Source organism: Triticum urartu, chromosome 5A (genome assembly GCF_056163025.1).
Source record: "Triticum urartu cultivar PI428250 chromosome 5A, HENAU_Tu73, whole genome shotgun sequence".
NCBI classification, from domain to species: domain Eukaryota; kingdom Viridiplantae; phylum Streptophyta; class Magnoliopsida; order Poales; family Poaceae; genus Triticum; species Triticum urartu.
The window spans coordinates 412,508,390-412,528,710 of record NC_141877.1 but is presented as its reverse complement, the minus strand read 5'-3'; the positions used below and the strand labels follow the sequence as shown (position 1 = coordinate 412,528,710).

The 20,321-nt window shown below is 43.0% G+C and overlaps 1 protein-coding gene across 1 annotated transcript; it reads left to right on the top strand.

Annotated features, from left to right (window-relative positions):
- Window positions 1–17,774: 17,774 nt before the first annotated feature.
- On the top strand, window positions 17,775–19,374 carry LOC125556079 (protein BIG GRAIN 1-like). Its single transcript, XM_048718875.2, has one exon. The coding sequence runs from the start codon at window positions 18,208–18,210 to the stop codon at window positions 19,189–19,191; it is 984 nt and encodes a 327-aa protein (XP_048574832.2). The 5' UTR covers window positions 17,775–18,207; the 3' UTR covers window positions 19,192–19,374.
- The last annotated feature ends 947 nt before the right edge of the window (window positions 19,375–20,321 follow it).

Sequence of the window (20,321 nt, the reverse complement as noted above, 5' to 3'; positions counted from 1 at the left end):
ATTTTTATTCACCAACATGATATGTGTTTTGCTTGGAGCGTCTTGTATTATTTGTGTCTTTGTGTCTTAGTATTCCACAATCATCCTTGCTGTACACACCTTTTGAGAGAGCCATACATGAATTAAAATTTGATAGAATACTCTATATGCTTCACTTATATCTTTTGAGCTATGTAGTTTTGCTCTATGTGCTTCACTTATATACTTTGAGCGTTATAATTTTGCTCTATGTGCTTCACTTAGATCTTTTAGAGCACGGTGGTGGATTTGTTTTAAATAAACTATTGATCTCTCATGCTTCACTTAAATTATTTTGAGAGTCTCTTAATAGCATGGTAATTTGCTTAATAATAATATGCTTGGTATTCAAGATTTGTGAAACTTTCTTTTGAGTGTGTTGAATACTAAGAAAAGATTGAATAATGATAATTGTTTTGAGATATGTAGGTGATAATATTAAAGTCGTGATAGTTGAGTAGTTGTGAATTTAAAGAATACTTGTGTTAAAGTTTGTGATTCTCGTAGCATGCACGTATGGTGAACCGTTATGTGATGAAGTCGGAGCATGATTTATTTATTGATTGTCTTCCTTATGAGTGGCGGTCGGGGATGAGTGATGGTCTTTTCCTACCAATCTACCCCCCTAGGAGCATGCGCGTAATACTTTGCTTTGATAACTTCTAGATTTTTGCAATAAGTATATGAGTTCTTTATGACTAATGTTGAATCCATGGATTATACGCACTCTCACCCTTCCACCATTGCTAGCCTCTCTAATACCGCGCACTTTTCGCCGGTATCATACACCTACCATATACCTTCCTCAAAACAGCCACCATACCTACCTATTATGGCATTTCCATAGCCATTCCGAGATATATTGCCATGCAACTTTCCACCGTTCCGTTTGTTATGACACACTCCATCATTGTCATATTGCATATTCCGGTACACCGCTGGAGGCATTCATATAGTCATATTTTGTTCTAAGTATTGAGTTGTAATTGTTGAGTTGTAAGAAAAATAAAAGTGTGATGATCATCATTATTAGAGCATTGTCCCAGTGAGGAAAGAATGATGGAGACTATGATTCCCCCATAAGTCGGGATGAGACTCCGGACGAAAAATAAAATAAAATAAAAAGAGGCCAAAGAAGCCCAAATAAAGAGAGGCCATAAAAAAGGAGAAAGGCCTAAAAAATAAGAGAAAAAGAGAGAAGGGACAATGTTACTATCCTTTTACCACACTTGTGCTTCAAAGTAGCACCATGGTCTTCATAGTAGAGAGTCTCTCATGTTATCACTTTCATATACTAGTGGGAATTTTACATTATAGAACTTGGCTTGTATATTCCAATGATGGGCTTCCTCAAATTGCCCTAGGTCTTCATGAGCAAGCAAGTTGGATGCACACCCACTTAGTTTCTTTTTGAGCTTTCATATACTTATAGCTCTAGTGCATCCGTTGCATGGCAATCCCTACTCACTCACATTGATATCTATTGATGGGCATCTCCATAGCCAGTTAATACGCCTAGTTGATGTGAGAGTATATTCTCCTTTTTGTCTTCTCCACAACCACCATTCTATTCCACCTATAGTGCTATATCCATGGCTCACGCTCATGTATTGCGTGAAGATTGAAAAAGTTTTGAAAAAGTTAGAGTATGAAACAATTGCTTGGCTTGTCATCGGGGTTGTGCATGATTTAAATACTTTGTGTGGTGAAGATAGAGCATAGCCAGACTATATGATTTTGTAGGGATAACTTTCTTTGGCCATGTTATTTCGAGAAGACATAATTGCTTTGTTAGTATGCTTGAAGTATTATTATTTTTATGTCAATATAAACTATTGTCTTGAATCTTTCGAATCTGAATATTCATATCACAATTACAAATATTTGCATTGAAATTATGCCAAGTAGCACTCCGCATCAAAAATTCTCTTTTTATCATTTACCTACTCGAGGACGAGCAGGAATTAAGCTTGGGGATGCCTGATACGTCTCCAACGTATCTATAATTTTTGATTGCTCCATGCTATATTATCTACTGTTTTGGACTATATTGGGCTTTATTTTCCACTTTTATATTATTTTTGGGACTAACCTATTAACCGGAGGCCCATCCCAGAATTGTTGTTTTTTGCCTATTTCAGTGTTTCGAAGAAACGGAATATCAAATGGAGTCCAAACGGAATGAAACCTTCGGGAACGTGATTTTCTCACCGAACGTGATCCAGGAGACTTGGACCCTACGCCAAGGCATCAGAGAGGCGGTCACGAGGGTGGGGGCGCCCCCCCTAGGGCGTGCCCCTGCCTCGTGGGCCCCTCGGTGCTCCACCGATGTACTTGTTCCTCCTATATATACATACGTACCCCCAAACGAACAGAAGAGGAGCCAAAAACCTAATTCCACCGCCACAACTTTCTGTATCCACGAGATCCCATCTTGGGGCCTGTTCCGGAACTCCGCCTAAGAGGGGGCTTCTACATCATCATAGCCTCTTCGATGAAGTGTGAGTAGTTTACCTCAGACCTTCGGGTCCATAGTTAGTAGCTAGATGGCTTCTTCTCTCTTTTTGGATCTCAATACAAAGTTCTCCCCCTCTCTTGTGGAGATCTATTCGATGTAATCTTCTTTTTGCGGTGTGTTTGTTGAGACCGATGAATTGAGGGTTTATGATCAAGTCTATCTATGAATAATATTTGAATCTTCTCTGAATTCTTTTATGTATAATTGGTTATCTTTGAAAGTCTCTTCGAATTATCCGTTTGGTTTGGCCAACCAGATTGGTAGTTCTTGCCATGGGAGAAGTGCTTAGCTTTGGGTTCGATCTTGCGATGTCCTTTCCCAGTGAAAGAAGGGGCAGCAAGGCACGTATTGCATCGTTGCCATCGAGGATAACAAGATGGGGTTTATTTCATATTGCATGAATTTATCTCTCTACATCATGTCATCTTGCTTAAGGTGTTACTCTGTTTTTAACTTAATACTCTAGATGCATGCTGGATAGCGGTTGATGAGTGGAGTAATAGTAGTAGATGCAGAATCGTTTCGGTCTTCTTGTCATGGACGTGATGCCTATATACATGATCATGCCTAGATATTCTCATAACTATGCTCAATTCTGTCAATTGCTCAATAGTAATTTGTTCACCCACCGTAGAATACTTATGCTCTTGAGAGAAGCCACTAGTGAAACCTATGGCCCCCGGGTCTATTCTCATCATATCAATCTCCATCACTTTAATCTTGCTTTGCTTTTTACTTTGCATTTACTTTTTACTTTGCATCTTTATACCAAAAATACCAAAAATATTATATCTACCAGATCTCACTCTCGTAAGTGACCGTGAAGGGATTGACAACCCCTAATCGCGTTGGTTGCGAGTAGCTATCATTTTGTGCAGGTACGAGGGACTTGAGTGTGGCCTCCTACTGGATTGATACCTTGGTTCTCAAAAACTGAGGGAAATACTTACGCTACTTTGCTGCATCATCCCTTCCTCTTTGGGGAAAACCAACACAAGCACAAGAGGTAGCAGTATGCCCGATGATGTTATCAAGAAGAAGGTCTTCCATTTATCTTTGGAGGGAGACGCATTGACATGGTATAGGCTATGTGATGATATGGGATCATGGAACTACAAACGATTGAAATTGGAATTACATCAGAAGTTTTATCCTATGCATCTGGTTCATCGTGATCGTAATTATAATATAATTTTTGGCCTCACGAAGGAGAAAGCATCGCTCAAGCTTGGGGGAGGCTTAAGTCAATGTTATATTCATGCCCCAATCATGAGCTCTCAGAGAAATGATTATTCAAAAATTTTATGCTCAGCTTTCTGATAACAACCGCACCATGCTCGATACTTCTTGTGCTGGCTCTTTTATGATGAAGACTATTGAATTCAAATGGGGTTTATTGGAAAGAATTAAACGCAACTCTGAAGATTGGGATCTCGACGAAGGTAAGGAGTCAGGTATGACACCTAAGTTTGATTGTGTTAAATCTTTTATGGATACTGATGTTTTCCGTAAATTTAGCACTAAATATGGACTTGACTCTAAGATAGTAGCTTCTGTCTGTGAATCTTTTGCTACTCATGTTGATCTCCCTAAGGGGAAGTGGTTTAAATATCATCCCCCCATTGAAGTAAAAGTAGTTGCACCTATTAAAGTTGAAGAAAAGACTGTCACTTATAATGATCCTATTATTCCTACTGCTTATGCTGAGAAACCACCTTTTCCTGTTAGGATAAAAGATCATGCTAAAGCTTCAATTGTGGTTCGTAAAAGCAATATTAGAACCTATACACCTCCTGAGCAAGTTAAATTTGAACCTAATATTGCTATTGTTAAGGATCTCTTGGCTGATAATATTGATGGGCATGTTATTTATTTCTGTGATGAAACTGCTAGAATTGCTAAACCTTGTGCTAAAGATAAACATAGACCTATGGGAGGCATGCCTGTTATTTCTATTAAAATAGGAGATCATTGTTATCATGGCTTGTGTGATATGGGTGCTAGTGCTAGTGCAATACCTATTGACTTATACAAACAAATTATGCATGATATTGCACCTGCTGAGTTAGAAGAAATTGATGTCACCATTAAACTTGCCAATAGAGATACTATTTCACCAATGGGAATTGTTAGATATGTTGAAGTCTTGTGTGGGAAAACTAAATATCATGCTGATTTTCTTGTTCTTGGTTCCCCATAAGATAGCTTTTGTCCCATTATATTTGGTAGACCCTTCTTAAACACTGTTAATGCTAGGATAGACTGCAAAAAGGATGTTATTACTATTGGTTTAGGTGATATGTCTCATGAGTTCAACTTTTCTAAATTTCGTAGACAACACCGTGAAGAAGAATTGCCTAGTAAAGATGAAATTATTGGTTTTGCTTCTATTGTCGTACCTCCTAGTGATCCTTTAGAACAATATTTGCTAGACCATGAAAATGGTATGTATATGAATGAAAGAAGGGAAATAGATGAAGTGTTCTTTAAACAGGGACCTATTCTGAAACACAACTTGCCTGTTGAAATCTTAGGGGATACTCCTCCACCCAAGGGTGATCCCGTGTTTGAGCTTAAACCATTGCCTAATACTCTTAAATATGCTTATCTTGATGAAAAGAAGATATATCCTATTATTATTGGTGCTAACCTTTCAGAGGAGGAAGAAAAATTATTGAAAACTCTGAAGAAGCACCGTGCTGCTATTGGATATACTCTTGATTATCTTAAGGGCATTAGTCCCACTCTATGTCAACACAAAATAAATTTGGGAAAAGATGCCAAACCAGTTATTGATCACCAACGACGACTGAATCCTAAGATGAAAGAAGTGGTAAGAAAAGAAATACTAAAGCTCCTTGAGGCAGGTATAATTTATCCCGTTGCTGATAGTCAGTGGGTAAGTCCTGTCCATTGTGTTTCTAAGAAGGGAGGTATTACTGTCGTTCCTAATGATAAAGATGAATTGATTCCGCGAAGAATTATTACAGGTTATAGGATGGTAATTGATTTCCGCAAATTAAATAAGGCTACTAAAAAAGATCATTACCCCTTACCTTTTATTGATCAAATGCTAGAAAGATTATCCAAACATACACATTTTTGCTTTCGAGATGGTTATTCTGGTTTCTCCCAAATACATGTGTCAACTGATGATCAATCTAGAGAGAAGTGCATATTTCAACCCTGAACTTTTGCCCTAATCTAATTTACAACCCCGAACTCCAATACCGTCTAAATTACAACCCCCAACTCTCAAAACCGGCTAGGATTCAACCCTCCCCTCTCTATTGACCTGTTTTGACCTAGTTGACCGGTTTTGATCAGTCAACAGGTCCAATCAGCATGCCACATCAGCCAAAAATGCAAAATTTCCAAGGAAACAATCTGTAAAATCGAAGAAAATCTAGGAAAAGAAATAAGAAATCCAATTTCCGAAAAACAGGGAAAATAAAAAAAGAATTTCCAAAAAAATTTCCAGAAAAAACCCAAAACCTCAAATTCCTGAAAAAAGTATTTCCAGAAAAAACCCCAAAAAAACCATTTTTTCTATTTTCCCTAGCTTTTTTGTGATTTTTTTTTCCGGAATTTTGCTTTTTCATATTTTTTTCCTGATCTTGTAGATTTTTATTTACTTTTTCTTGAAATTTTGAAAAAAGAATCTGACGTGGCATGCTGATTGGACCCATTGACTAGTCAAAACTGGTCACCCCAGGTCAAAACCGGTCAACAGGGAGGGGAGGGTTGAATCCTGACCGGTTTTGAGACTTGGGGGTTGTAATTTAGACGGTATTGAAGTTCGGGGTTGTAAATTAGACTAGGGCAAGAGTTCGGGGTTGAAATCTGCACTTCTCTCATCAATCTAAGACCACTTTTACTTGCCCTTTCGGTACTTTTGCTTATAGACGTATGCCTTTTGGTTTATGTAATGCACCTGCTACCTTTCAAAGATGCATGATGGCTATATTTTCTGATTTTTGTGAAAAGATATGTGAGGTATTCATGGATGATTTCTCTATTTATGGATCCTCTTTTGATGATTTCTTAAGCAACCTTGATCGAGTTTTGCAGAGATGTGAAGAAACTAACCTTGTCTTGAATTGGGAGAAATGCCACTTTATGGTTAATGAAGGTATTGTCTTGGGGCACAAAATTTCTGAAAGAGGCATTGAAGTTGATAAAGCTAAAGTTGATGCTATTGAAAAGATGTCGTGTCCCAAGGACATCAAAGGTATAAGAAGTTTCCTTGGTCATGCTGGTTTTTATAGGAGGTTCATTAAGGACTTCTCAAAAATTTCTCGGCCTCTGACTAATTTATTACAAAAAGGTATACCATTCGTCTTTGATGATGATTGTGTAGAAGCCTTTGAAATACTTAAGAAATCATTAATCTCTGCACCTATTGTTCAGCCACCTGATTGGAATTTACCTTTTGAAATTATGTGTGATGCTAGTGATTATGCTGTAGGTGTTATTCTAGTGCAAAGAGTTGATAAGAAATTAAATGTTATTCAATATGCTAGTAAAACTCTAGACAATACTCACAGAAATTATGCCACTACTGAAAAAGAAGTTTTAGCAGTTGTATTTGCTTGTGATAAGTTCAGACCTTATATTGTTGATTCTAAAGTAACTATTCACACGAATCATGCTGCTATTAAATATCTTATGAAAAAGAAAGATGCTAAACCTAGACTTATTAGATGGGTTCTCTTGCTACAAGAATTTGATCTGCATATTATTGATAGAAAGGAAGCTGAGAACCCCATTGCAGACAACTTGTCTAGGTTAGAAAATGTTCTTGATGACCCACTACCTATTGATGATAGCTTTCCTGATGAACAATTAAATGTCATAAATGCTTCTCACACTGCTCCATGGTATGCTGATTATGCTAATTACATTGTGGCTAAGTTTATACCACCTAGTTTCACATACCAGCAAAAGAAAAAGGTTTTCGATGATTTAAGACATTACTTTTGGGATGACCCACATCTTTATAAAGAAGGAGTAGATGGTGTTATTAGACGTTGTGTACCTGAGCATGAACAGGAACAGATCCTACTCAAGTGTCACTCCGAAGCGTATGGAGGACAGCACGCTGGAGATAGAACTGCACATAAGGTATTGCAATCCAGTTTTTATTGGCCTACTCTCTTCAAGGATGCCCGTAAGTTTGTCTTATCTTGTGATGAATGTCAAAGAATTGGTAATATTAGTCGACGTCAAGAAATGCCTATGAATTATTCACTTGTTATTGAACCATTTGATGTTTGGGGCTTTGATTATATGGGGCCGTTTCCTTCCTCTAATGGATATACACATATTTTAGTTGCTGTTGATTACGTTACTAAGTGGGTAGAAGCTATTCCAACTAGTAGTGCTGATCATAACACCTCTATTAAGATGCTTAAAGAAGTTATTTTTCTGAGGTTTGGAGTCCCTAGATATCTAACGACTGATGGTGGTTCACATTTTATTCATGGTGCTTTCCATAAAATGCTTGCTAAGTATGATGTTAATCATAGAATTGCATCTCCTTATCACCCACAGTCTAGTGGTCAAGTAGAATTGAGTAATAGAGAACTCAAATTAATTTTGCAAAAGACTGTTAATAGGTCTAGAAAGAATTGGTCGAAGAAACTTGATGATGCATTATGGGCCTATAGAACTGCATATAAAAATCCTATGGGTATTTCTCCGTATAAAATGGTTTATGGAAAAGCATGTCACTTACCTCTCGAACTAGAACATAAAGCATATTGGGTATTAAAGAGCTCAATTACGATTTCAAACTTGCCGATGAGAAAAGGTTATTTGAAATTAGCTCACTTGATGAATGGAGAACCCAAGCCTATGAGAATGCCAAATTGTTCAAAGAAAAAGTTAAAAGATGGCATGACAAAAGGATACAAAAGCGTGAGTTTAATGCAGGTGATTATGTATTGCTATATAACTCTTGTTTAAGATTTTTTGCAGGAAAACTTCTCTCTAAATGGGAAGGTCCTTACGTTATCGAGGAGGTCTATCGTTCCGGTGCCATAAAAATCAACAACTTCGAAGGCACAAATCCGAAGGTGGTGAACGGTCAAAGAATCAAACATTATATCTCAGGTAATCCTATAAATGTTGAAACCAATGTTATTGAAACCGTAACCCCGGAGGAATGCATAAGGGACACTTTCCGGAACGTTTCAGACTCCGAAAAGGAATAGGTATGTGGTACGGTAAGAAAACCAACTCCAAAACAGTTATAATAGCAATTTTTCTCCGTTTTGGAATATTTAGAAAAATAGAAAAATAAGAAGCAGTCCGGGAAGGACACAAGGGCTCCACGAGGGTGGAGGGAGCGCCCTACCCCCTGGGCGCGCCCCCCTACCTCGTGGGCACCTCGTGTGCTCTCTGGACTCCGTTTTCTTGCACTGTACGTATTTTGGTCGGTAAAAATTCATTATATAATCTCCTAAAGGTTTTGACCATAGTACCACGCAAAAATCTCTTGTTCTTGTTTCGAGCTGTTTCTGCTGCAGATTAGAGCAATATGTCATCCCAGGATTCGGAAGGAGAAAGCTATGTGCCTGATTATCTTGTAGATCCTAAGGTTTATGGGGACGTGGAACATTGTGGTTGGACTACGGAAGAAGAAGAGGACTATGAACCCAGGGTAAAGGAGGAGATGAGTTCAGATGAAGATGAAGTCCCATTACCTCAACCTGGGGACATGCATGTGGAGTTCAAAAAGTCAAGCCTCCCTGATAGAGCAAAGAAACCTAAGATCAAGTTTATCCCTTTTCGCCTCTTGCAGGAAAACAAACAGGAATTATGCAAGAAGATATTAAGCCTTGAGTAGGAGATCGATGACCTAAGGGATCAAAATTCTGTCCTCAAGCGCAAATTAAGGAAGAAGCCTACGCATCAACAAAACCAACACCCTCTTCACCAACAAAAAAGGAGATATAATCACATGGGTATGGGCACTCCCCTTGGCAACTGCCAAGCTTGGGGGAGTGCCCCGGTATCGTATCACCGTCACTTCTATCTTTACCATTTTTCTTAGTTCGATCCTTTTGGTAATATCTTGATCTAGTAGCATAAAAGTTTTAGTATGATCTAGTTGTGAGTTTTGCTTTATGATCCTTTTATGTAATCGAGTCCGTGAGCTATATATAATAAAGATTAGTGTTGAGTCAAGGGCTTGATTATTTTGCCATAATCTTGAGTGAATAAAAGAAAAGAGAAAGAATAAAAAGAAAATAAAAGAGATCATATGGGTCTTATGAAGAGTAATGAGCTCACATAGAAAGAGTATGATGAATAAAAGTTGTTGAGAGTTGACAAACATAGTTTTGGTCATCGTTGCAATTAATAGGAAGTAATAAAGAAAGAGAGGTCTTCACATATAAATACACTATCTTGGACATCTTTTATGATTGTGAGCACTCAGTAAAATATGACATGCTAAAGAGTTGACGTTGGACAAGGAAGACAACGTAATGGGTTATGTTTTCTTACATCTGAGATAAATTATATTGTCATGGATCATCCAACATGATTGAGCTTGCCTTTCCCCCTCATGCTAGCCAAATTCTTTGCACCAAGTAGAGATACTACTTGTGCTTCCAAACACCCTCAAACCAGTTTTGCCATGAGAGTCCACCATACCTACCTATGGATTGAGTGAGATCCCTCAAGTAAGTTGTCATCGGTGCAAGCAATAAAAATTGCCCTCTAAATATGTATGACTTATGAGTGTGGGAGAAAATAAGCTTTATACGATCGTGTGATACGGAAGAAATAAAAGCGACGGACTGCATAATAAAGGTCCATATCACAAGTGGCAATATAAAGTGACGTTCTTTCTCATTAAGATTTTTTGCATCCAACCATAAAAGCGCATGACAACCTCTGCTTCCCTCTGCGATGGGCCTATCTTTTACTTTTATCTCCTACCTTACATAAGAGTCATGGTGAACTTCACCCTTCCTTTTTACATTTTATCTTTTGGCAAGCACAACATGTTGGAACGATCATGGTATATATGGCTAATTGGATGTGAGTTTTCATGAACTATTATTGTTGACATTACCCTTGAGGTAAAACGTTGGGAGGCAAAACTATAAGCCCCTATCTTTCTCTGTGTCCGATTAAAACTCCATACCCATAAGTATTGCGTGAGTGTTAGCAATTGTGAAAGACTATATGATAGTTGAGTATGTGGACTTGCTGAAAAGATCTTATATTGACTCTTTCCTATGTTATGATAAATTGCAATTGCTCCAATGACTGAGATTATAGTTTGTTAGTTTTCAATGAAGTTTATGATTCATACTTGAAATTGTGATTGAATTGTTACTCTAGCATAAGAGATCATATGACAAGAATTATATAAGTTGTTGTTCTAAGAATGATCATGATGCCCTCATGTCCGTATTTTATTTTTATCGACGCCTCTATCTCTAAACATGTGGACATATTTTTCGATTTTGGCTTTCTCTTGAGGACAAGCGAGGTCTAAGCTTGGGGGAGTTGATACGTCCATTTTGCATCATGCTTTTATATCGATATTTATTGCATTATGGGCTGTTATTAAACATTATGTCACAATACTTATGCCTATTCTCTCTTATTTTACAAGGTTTACATAAAGAGGGAGAATGCCGGCAGCTGGGATTCTGGGCTGGAAAAGAAGCAAATATTAGAGACCTATTCTGCACAGCTCCAAAAGTCCTGAAACTTCACGGAAGTCATGTTCAGAAATATAAAAAATACTAAGCGCAAGAAGTTCCAGAGTGGGGCCACACCCATCTTCTGCTATATGGAGTCTTTCGATGAGAAAAAAATCATAAGCAAGCTTTCGGGACGGGACTCCGCCGCCACGAGGCGGAACCTTGGCGGAACCAATCTAGGGCTCTGACGAAGCTGTTCTGCCAGCGAAACTTCCCTCCAGGAGGGGGAAATCATCACCATCGTCATCACCAACGCTCCTCTCATCGAGAGGGGGCCAATCTCCATCAACATCTTCACCAGCACCATCTCCTCTCAAACCCTAGTTCATCTCTTGTATCCAATTCTTGTCTCCAAGTCTGGGATTGGTACCTGTAGGTTGCTAGTAGTGTTGATTACTCCTTGTAGTTGATGCTAGTTGGTTTATTTGGTGGAAGATCATATGTTCAGATCCTATATGCATATTAATACCCCTCTGATTATGAACATGAATATGCTTTGTGAGTAGTTACGTTTGTTCCTGAGGACATGGGAGATGTATTGCTATTAGTAGTCATGTGAATTTGGTATTCGTTCGATATTTTGATGAGATGTATGTTGTCTCTCCTCTAGTGGTGTTATGTGAACGTAGACTACATGACACTTCACCATTATTTGGGCCTAGAGGAAGGCATTGGGAAGTAATAAGTAGATGATGGGTTGCTAGAGTGACAGAAGCTTAAACCCTAGTTTATGCATTGCTTCGTAAGGGGCTGATGTGGATCCATATGTTTCATGCTATGGTTAGGTTTAGCTTAATACTTTTGTTGTAGTTGAGGATGATTGCAATAGAGGTTAATCATAAGTGGGATGCTTGTCCAAGTAAGGACAGTACCCAAGCACCGGTCCACCCACATACCAAATTATCAAAGTACCGAACGCGAATCATATGAACATGATGAAAACTAGCTTGACAATAATCTCCATGTATCCTGGGGAGCGCTTTATTTTATATAAGAGTTTGTCCAGGCTTGTCCTTTGCTACAAAAGGATTGGCCACCTTGCTGCACTTTATTTACTTTTGTTACTTGTTGCTCATTACAAATTATCTTATCACAAAACTATCTTTTACCTATAATTTCAGTGCTTGCAGAGAATACCTTGCTGAAAACCGCTTATCATTTCCTTCTGCTCCTCGTTGGGTTCGACACTCTTACTTATCGAAAGGACTATGATAGACCCCCTATACCTGTGGGTCATCATTCACCTTAGTAACTGTATCGTCTCTCAGTTCTCCCCGACGGCAACTGCCAACTTGCTGGCGGAGGATAAGGAATTCTGCCTCACGGTAGTTTATGGCCCAAATGATGACAGCCTCAAAGAAGCCTTCCTTGATGAATTGTCCTCTGTTGCGCCTGTCTTCAGCCGCCCCTGGCTAGCCCTCGGAGATTTTAACCTCATCTATGAAGCTAGGGATAAAAACAACCTGAATCTGAACAGACGGCTCATGAGAAAGTTTAGAGCGGCCCTCAACAGAGCTGAGTTGTTTGAAATTAGAAGGAAGAATAGGAAATTTACCTGGAGTAATGAGCAGCAGAATCCAGCCCTTGTTGCACTTGATCGTGTGTTCTGCAACATGAGGTGGGACACCCTCTTTCCTCAACACCTACTGCACGCCGCCTCAACCTCTGTTTCCGATCATTGCCCTCTGGTCCTAGCAAATGCATGCGCTCCCTCTGGCAGGGCGAGGTTCCGCTTGAAGCTTTCTGGCCAAAATTTCCGGGGTTCCAGGAGACTGTCACTGATGCTTGGATGAGGCCAGTCCAACCTAACTGCAAGATCCTCTCCCTGCACGTCAAGCTGCAGTGCACGGAAGTGCCCTGAAGAAGTGGAGTAAGGGTTTGTTTAGTGACGCAAAGCTGCAGTTCCACATGGCTCAAGAGCTTATCCTGCGCCTTGACACCGCTCAGGAAATCAAGGCCCCGTCCGATGCAGAATGGGAGCTGCGTAAAAAGCTCAAGCTATGGCTGCTAGGTTTAGCAGTGATCGAACGGTCCAGAAAGAAACAGAGCTCCTGCATAAATTGTCTTAGGGCGGGAGACGCCAACATAGCTTTTTTCCATGCCAAGATCAACGCAAGAGGGCGAAAAAACTTCATATTATCGCTTAATAAAGGGAACGACAGAGTGACTGACCACAAGGAGAAAGAGGAGGTGATCAACGACCATTTCCATGGCATCATGGGCAAGAAGCTCACGTGTACTTGCACTATCAACTGGGATGCGGTCAACTTGCCGCAGATCGACAGCGAGGGAATGGACCTTCCATTCTCTGGGGAGGAGATTGATACATCTCCAACGTATCTATAATTTTTTATTGTTCCATGCTATTATATTATCTGTTTTGGATGTTTATGGGCTTTATTATGCACTTTTATATTATTTTTGGGACTAACCTATTAACCTAGAGCCCAGTGCCAGTTTCTGTTTTTTCCTTGTTTAGAGTATCGCAGAAAAGGGAAAATCAAATGGAGTCCAATTGACCTGAAACTTCACGGAACTTATTTTTGGACCAGAAGAAGCCCACGAAGTATCGGAGTTGGACCGGAGAGTCCCGGGCTGCCCACGAGGGTGGGGGCGCGCCCCCCTGCCTCGTGGACAGCCCAGAGGTCCACCGACGTACTTCTTCCTCCCATATATACCCATATACCCTAAAAACTTCGGGGAGCACAATAGATCGTGAGTTCCGCCGCCAGAAGCCTCCGTAGCCACCGAAAGCCAATCTAAATCCGTTCTGGCACCCTGCCGGAGGGGGCAATCCCTCTCCGGTGGCCATCTTTATCATCCTGGTGCTCTCCATGATGAGGAGGGAGTAGTTCTCCCTCGGGACGGAGGGTATGTACCAGTAGCTATGTGTTTGATCTCTCTCTCTCTCTCGTGTTCTTGAGGTGGTACGATCTTGATGTATCGCGAGCTTTGCTATTATGTTTGGATCGTATGATGTTTCTTCCCCCCTCTACTCTCTTGTAATGGATTGAGTTTTCCCTTTGAAGTTATCTTATCGGATTGAGTCTTTAAGGATTTGAGAACACTTGATGTATGTCTTGCGTGGGATACCTGTGGTGACAATGGGGTATTCTATTGATCCACTTGATGTATGTTTTGGTGATCAACTTGCGGGTTCCGCCCATGAACCTATGCATAGGAGTTGGCACATGTTTTCGTCTTGACTCTCCGGTAGAAACTTTGGGGCACTCTTTGAAGTACCTTGTGTTGGTTTGAATAGATGAATCTGAGATTGTGTGATGCATATCGTATAATCATACCCATGGATACTTGAGGTGACATTGGAGTATCTAGGTGACATTAGGGTTTTGATTGATTTGTATCTTAAGGTGTTATTCTAGTATGAACTCTACGGCTGTTTGTGACACTTATAGGAATAGCCCAACGGATTGATTGGAAAGAATAACTTTGAGGTGGTTTCGTACCCTACCATAATCTCTTCGTTTGTTCTCCGCTATTAGTGACTTTGGAGTGATTCTTTGTTGCATGTTGAGGGATAGTTATTGATCCAATTACGTTATTATTGTTGAGAGAACTTGCACTAGTGAAAGTATGAACCCTAGGCCTTGTTTCCTAGCATTGCAATACCGTTTACGCTCACTTTTATCATTAGTTACCTTGCTGTTTTTATATTTTCAGATTACAAAAACCTTTATCTACCATCCATATACCACTTGTATCACCATCTCTTCGCCGAACTAGTGCACCTATACAATTTACCATTGTATTGGGTGTGTTGGGGACACAAGAGACTCTTTGTTATTTGGTTGCAGGGTTGCTTGAGAGAGACCATCTTCATCCTACGCCTCCTATGGATTGATAAAACTTAGGTCATCCATTTGAGGGAAATTTGCTACTGTCCTACAAACCTCTGCACTTGGAGGCCCAACAACGTCTACAAGAAGAAGGTTGTGTAGTAGACATCAGAGATCTGGCAGGAAATCAAGCAAACGCCGTCAGATCGAGCTCCGGGCCCTGATGGTTTCTCGGGGATCTTCTACCAAAGCTGTTGGTCTACTATCAAACAGGATCTTCTTGATGCCCTAAATCAGTTCTACCACATGAACTGCTCAAACTTAGGGATCCGGAACTGTGCAAATGTAGTGCTCTTACCCAAATCTGATGAGGCCTCCGAAATTGGACAGTTCAGACAAATCAGCTTGGTGCACTCCTTTGCAAAGCTCATTGCTAAGATTCTGTCCATCAGATTTGCTCCTAAAATGGCCAACATCATATCTCCTGCTCAGAGTGCCTTCCTAAAAAATAGATGCATCCACGACAGCTACCTCTTCGTTAGAAACGCCGCCCGTAGTTTCCATAGAAAGAAGAAGCATATGTTGTTGTTGAAGCTGGACATTGCCAAGGCTTTCGATTCGATTTCGTGGGAATACCTACTAGAGATGCTGCAAAATTTAGGATTCTCGCTCAGGTGGCACAACTGGATCTCCGTCCTCCTGGCCTCGTCGTCGTCTGCCGTCCTCCTCAATGGAATCCCATGCCAAATGATAAAGCATATGCGAGGTCTGCGGCAGGGGGACACTCTGTCCCCGTTCTTGTTCATCTTGGCGATCGACACTCTGCACCGTATCCTTGAGATGGCACAAAACTCTGGACTCCTAACACCACTTCCTGGTAGAGATGCCAAGATGAGACTCAGTCTGTATGCTGACGACGCCATTCTCTTCTCCAACCCCAACGGAGAGGATGTTTCCTGCCTACTGGAAATCATGAACCTGTTTAGTGAGGCCACAGGGCTATGGATGAACCCTCAAAAGTCCACTGTTGCTGGCATCCAATGTCAGGAGGTCGATCTAGACCAAGTCCTAGGGGCCTTTGCTAGGGCACGCATTGCCTTCCCGATCACATACCTTGGCCTGCCCATCACCTTAGGTAGACTCAGAAAAGTGCATCTGCAATTCGTTTTTGACAGAATCAGGGCAAAGCTTGCCAACTGGAAGGGTAGGATGATGAATGTCGCTGGCAGACGCGCACTAGTGCGCTCGGTGCTCACAGCTATGCCTATCTTTGCGCTCACTGCCATCCAGACGAGCGCTGGTTTCCTCAAGGACATAGATAAGATCTGCAGAAAGTTCCTCTGGGCGCAAGAAGAAAACCTCTCTGGCAGCAAGAGTAAGGTCAGCTGGCGCCAAGTGTGCTCCCTGGTGGAGCTGGGTGGCCTCGGGATCCATGACCTCCAAAAATTTGCCAGAGCACTACGCCTCCGATGGTTGTGGCTGTCCTGGACCGAACCAAATAGGCCTTGGGTCGGCTCGGCCATACCATGCGATGAGCAAGACCGAGCCCTCTTTGCTGCCGCAACGTCGGTCAGGATGGTGAAACTGCTTTGTTCTGGGAATCTACATGGATGGGGCCGCTACCTTTGCGAGAAATTGCTCCGGCACTGTATAAACGAACAAGAGCAAAGGCCCGATCTGTCAGGGAAGCGCTGCATGGACACAGATGGATTCAAGACATCAGAAGACCACCTTTCACTGACGATTTCCTTGAGCAGTTCCGCCGCATCTGGAGACTGGTCTGAAATGCAGAGGCAAGCCTCACCGTCGGTGCTGCGGATTCGATCACTTGGAAAACAACCACGTCAGGAGCATACTCAGTTGCGGCCGCTTACAAACCGCAGTTTGCTGGTAGGGTGGGTTCTCCCTTCAAAAACATGTTCTGGCGGGCTTGGGCTCCCCCTCGCTGTAAGTTTTTCATCTGGCTGCTCATGTTGGATAGGTTGTGGTGTGCTGATCGCCTTCAACGTCGAGGGTGGCCAAACAACTATTTCTGTCCACTTTGTCTGCGAAATTTGGAGACCTCGCGGCACATCCTGTGGGAATGTCCTCATGCGAGGATGATTTGGCAAAAGACTGCGGCTTGGACAGGATGCAGTTCACTTAACCCCCTTGCTTGGCAAAACCCAGTAAGCTCAAAAGAGATGTGGATATCAATCGTCTCCAAGACGGCGGTTGAACAAAAGAAATGAATCAAATCAATGATGATTCTGGTGTCCTGGAGAATATGGCTTGAACGGAACAACATAATCTTCAACAACAGAGTCTCAGCGGTGGAAACTACATTAAAGGAGATTCGAGGAGACTTGAATATGTGGAGACTGGGGGGTGCGACCTACCAGTTGTCGCCCTTCGGGGACCCAGGCTGAGAGATTTCGCCCGTGGGTTTTTCTCCCCTTTCCTTTTTCTTTTCCTTTAGTTTCCTCTTATTTTCCTCCTTATGACCGATTTTGGTCGATGTACGTATTGCTCCCTTCCTATCATAATGAAAAAGCCCAGGTTTGCTGGTCTTCCTTCAAAAAAGATAGCTTGGCTTTTTTTTGTTTTGAGCAAAGCAACTATCCATAGCTTAGCTGGATGACTTGACTCGCATCAGGCCAGCCGGCCAAGGTCGGGCCCTGCGCAACTTGTCAGGCGAAGACAAAGAGTCGCCCAAGCTGGCCTCTCCTGGTCAGGGGTCACCGTTGAGCATGAGCAGCGGCCCACTCCACTCAGTGATCCATGCCCATGCGCCGTTCAGCCGTCCGTCCGCCGGCGCGCAAATAATGCACGACGCCAATGCCATGCACAGGACCGCAGCCGGCCACCACGCACGGACGTGCGGTGCCAGGCGACCTTGATAATTCACGGCGCCCGAACCGGGTTGGTGGCGACGGAGCGCGAGAGATCCATCCATGGAAAGCCACATGCCACCGCTGCACCGCGGCAGCAACGCCACCACCACTCCCCGGCACGCACGCGCGCACGCACCGACCCTATATAAACCCTCACCGCGCACGTCTCGCCCTCACCGATCCCACTCCCACGCCACGCTTCGCATCCTCTTCTTCCCCGCTCCCGCCGCAAACCCTCGGCATTGCCCGGCCCCGGTCGGCACGCGTTCCCTGGCATGGAGAGGGGCCGCGGCCACGGCAAGAGCACGCACCCGCCCCCGCTCGCGCCGCCGCGCCGGGCGCGGGCGGAGCGCGGGCGCGCGTCCGGGTCCGGCGCGTCCTTCTCGGCCTCCCTCCTCGACACCATCTACCGCTCCCTCGACGATGGCGGCGGCGCCGACGTCGACGCCGCGCGCCGGTCGGAGGAGCAGGCGCTGGCGCCCGCGCCGCCGCAGTTCTGGTGGGCGGGCAAGCCGAAGCAGGCCGCGGGCGCGGGCGCTGACAGGCGCCGCCGCGAGACGGGCCCGGCGGTTCGCCCGCGGCACTCCGGGTACGCGTCGTCCGCCACCTCGTCGTCCGACTCCACCTCCAGCTACAGCTTTTCCTGCTCGTCCGCCTCCACCACCGACACTGAGTCCACGTGCCGCCGGCGCAGCCCGCCCCCGCCGCGCTGCCAGCTGGAGGAGTTCGTCGCCCCGGACAGTGCGGACGTGGCCGCGCCAGTGACGACGCCCGGCGAGAAGGCGAAGAAGAAGGGCAGGCCGTGTTTCCCTGTGGCGAGGCACCGGCCAAGAGACGCTGCGCCGTCCTCGCCCGGGCCGCCGCCGCCGTCGCCGGGGACGTTCGCGTGCGTCCTCAAGGCGCTGTTCACCTCCGGCCGCCTCCCGAGGAAGCCCAGGACCCCGACGCGCGCCACGCCTCCGCGGACGTTGCCGGAGCTACCACAGCCATCGTGCGTGTCGGCCGCGACGGACGCGAGCATGGCGGAGAGGAGGTGCGTGAGGTTCTGCTCGGACGCCGAGGCGTCGGCTGTGCGGCGCAGGGTGGAGGAGCTGGTGCGGAGCCTCGGGGAGCTCGAGGAGGACGACGAGGGGAGCGACTCCAGCTCCGATCTCTTCGAGCTGGAGAGCCTTGGCGGGGCGAACGGCGACGAGCTGCCCGTGTACGGCACCACCAGCCTCGTGGCCAACCGCGCCATCGCGCACGCCACGGTTTTCTAGCCCTTTCGCATGATAAAAAAGGGCAAAAGTTGTAAAAATTTCGAAGGACCTGATAACTAAAATGTTCTTTTTTTGCAAAGAACTAAAATGTTCTTGTTGCTTGCATTTCTTCTAGTAAATCATGTTTGTATTATGTGCAAAATTTGTCTGAATTCAAAGTTTGGTTGTCCAAAATCAATTTCAGATTCTCATGCAGATTCAATATGTGAAAAAAAAAGTGATGCTATTCCTAAGTAAACACTTTACGTAACCTTTACGTACCAGTTCACATGGACATCAGTTAGCTAAAACCAACGGAGCATTTGTTAATTTAAATGAGCTAGTATGTACAGATTTTGTACGAGTTTTACTTTAGATTAGCATTTTTTAAAGAATAAAAGAGAAAATATCAATGTTGGTACGTATAAGTTTAGAGCAAGTGTTCCTTATCTTCCTTTGGCAAGATAGAATGTTGATGGTGGGATGCGGATTTAGTAAACATGGTTTCATGTGTCCATTATGAATAGTAAATTTTAAAAATATACAAGAGAGAAATATGATCTCTTTTAACATACATAGTCGACCCGTATACTCGAGCGTGAAATTTCACAAAAAAATAACATATGTGGTATTTTGGGCAAAAATAACAAAATCAAAGCTATATTAAAAAACTTTTCATGAACAATGAGAACCCAAATTGTATTTTCTTCACTAAAAGTATCACGGTGGTCAATACTTCATGAAACTTCAGAAGTGGCTAGAATGATCAATCAAGTTTGATACCCAAGCCAAATTATCTAGATTGTTCGCCCAACAAACAAAATAAGATGCGTCCATCCGTTAAAAGGAAACACAAGATGAGTCCAAGGCTCCCTGCACGGTTGGGCTCAACAAGGTGATGATGCTCTGTACCAACCGATGAGATACCCGGCTGAGGCCTTCTTTGGTTTGTAGGAATCTTGTAAGAATTTTATAGGATAGGATTTTAAAAGAAAAAATTCTTATGGAGCCCTTTGGTTTATAGGAATGAATTCATAATCCTATGTGGGACAGGATTCAATCCTTCACATTTCAAAGGGAAAAAATATTAGCCTAGACTCAATGAAAAAAAAAATCCTATCCTATGCATCAAATGACATCTCTTTTTTTTT